We start from the raw sequence: 2,218 nt of genomic DNA on the forward strand, positions 1-2,218 counted from the left end.
CAAAATTTTGTCTGACAGAATCCGACCTAATTACACCCTGAAAGAAGAGTCAAGCGGCTCTTTAGGAAGTCTGGTCGAATGTCACAAATTTGACCACCCAATGCCCATAAGCTTCCTTAGGAATAGTCAAAACTAACGGTCCACCGTGAATCTTCGAACCGTTTCTTCCCCTTCAAAACCTGTTTTGCTCCTAATGAAGTAGTAAAAAGAATGATATGCCTAAATTCTCCCTCTCCATCAAAATTTCATCAAGAAAACCATTCTCTGTTTAGCCACATTAAACTCTTCAGCCAAGTCTTCAAACAGTAACAATAAGAAGACATTTGGTTGGTGAAGACTATATTTCAAAAAGGATGTTTATGTGAATCACATAAAATGTCAAGTTTTCACAAAACATGGGCTGCTTTAGGGATGTTTATGCGAATACCATAAAAGCTAGGTTCACTTAATTTACATCAATTCAAATAAATCCACAGAGCTTTCTCCTCTTCCTCTTTTGCCTCTAGACATCATCATGGTAGCCCAATCAACGATGTCACTCATCACCATTGTCAATCTGTGTGCCTATATTCTCTATGTTCATGGTGAACATGATGCACAAGTGCAACAAATCCCGAATCAAGCTAAAGGCCAGCTTAAGATAAGCCAGCTGACGACCCAACTCTCACCACCACCACCGTATAGTCCACCAAGAAGAGGCGCCTCATTGGCAAAGGAATTCCTTTTGCACCACAACAAGGTCCGGTACCGGTTAAATGAACCGCCATTTGTTTGGAGCAGTAAGCTAGCCCGGTACGCCCGCCGGTTCGCCAATCAGCAATCTAAAGACTGCAGGATCAAGCATTCAAATGGACCCTATGGCGAGAATGTGTTCCTCGGAACCGGGTTCGATTGGCAGCCCTCCCATGCCGTCCAGATGTGGTTAGACGAACACCGGTACTATAATCGGACGACAAATAGATGCTTACCAGACAAGATGTGCGGCCATTACACACAGATCGTGTGGAGGGAGTCCCTGAAGCTTGGATGCGCACGTGTGGAGTGCGATGGTTGGGGGGTCTTCATCAGTTGCAACTATGATCCCCCTGGAAATTTCTTAGGGGAGAGACCCTTCTAATGAGCCTATACTCATATACATATATGCATGTGCATATCAATCTTGGCGTAGACAAGTTTACAGGCGTGTGATATGCAAATCATGATGCTGATGGCTGTAATGAATGGTGGGCATCATGAAAATCATTTATCTTTTTGCTTGTACTTTTTATTTTTGTTAATTAGTCTCATGCAGTTAAGACGTGTATTGAGCATACTTTTTTTCATAGGCTAGCTGGGGTTAGGCAGACCCCGCCAGTGTATTGATATCATGCAAGTAATTATGTACACACTATAGCAATTCACAAGTCATCTACACTTGGCAGCCAATCTTCCGGCTTATCTTTGAAAAGCCTCTCAAGATAAAAATAAAGGTTTTCACCAAAAAAATTATTTTGTTTTGAAAATGGATTCAATATCTAGATCCAAAATTAAGAAGAGTTTGGAGACCATTCCTCACGACCTTGCGTCTTTACTCCTCCATTGAGATCTCGACCGGATCAGAGACTTTCGTTTGACAATATTGAGATGGTTGTGTGGTGAATGGTACGTACCTCGGACTCGATCATATGAAAAAGACAAGTTCAACAGTGGGAGCCACCAAAACTCGAGAAAAACACAAAGACAAAGATAATATACAGACGTTAGAATAATTAAAACTTAAAAAAATGCATAAAACAAATAGTATACAGATTTAATTAACTGAATCTCACCTCGAGCTTAGAGAACCATTTCTACATTAGATGAGCATAAGGGAGCACAAATGACACTTCGGCTAGGTTTGAACTCCAAATAAAGTGAGATAGGGGGATCTGGATCCTAGGCTAGGTTAGGTAGGCTAGATCGATCAGGCTAGACAGGCTATGCTAGGTCAGATAGGCTAGGCCATCTAGAGATTTTGTCAGAGTAAGGTTGTTCGGATTTCAAATTATTTAAATAAAGAGAGGTAGCCCTTATTTATAATTTTTTAGGCAGATCTGGATATGTTTTTTATATATCTGGATCCAAAGAATGATCTACAACTGAAATCAAAAGAATTTAAATTGAGGGCATAAATTTGGTCTTAAGATGGTGATTTAGGGATAGAATATGGGTTTAATGAGGGCCATTAAGAGAGGGGTAT

General features: G+C 40.6%; 1 protein-coding gene across 1 annotated transcript; it reads left to right on the forward strand.

The window, feature by feature from the left end:
• The first annotated feature begins 532 nt into the window (after positions 1-532).
• On the forward strand, positions 533-1,117 carry LOC149814724 (pathogenesis-related protein PR-1-like). Its single transcript, XM_089990419.1, has one exon. It carries the CDS (start codon positions 533-535, stop codon positions 1,115-1,117), a length of 585 nt encoding a protein of 194 aa, XP_089846545.1.
• The last annotated feature ends 1,101 nt before the right edge of the window (positions 1,118-2,218 follow it).

This window comes from Nuphar pumila, chromosome 15, assembly GCF_984573655.1.
Source record: "Nuphar pumila chromosome 15, dmNupPumi1.hap1.1, whole genome shotgun sequence".
NCBI lineage: Eukaryota > Viridiplantae > Streptophyta > Magnoliopsida > Nymphaeales > Nymphaeaceae > Nuphar > Nuphar pumila.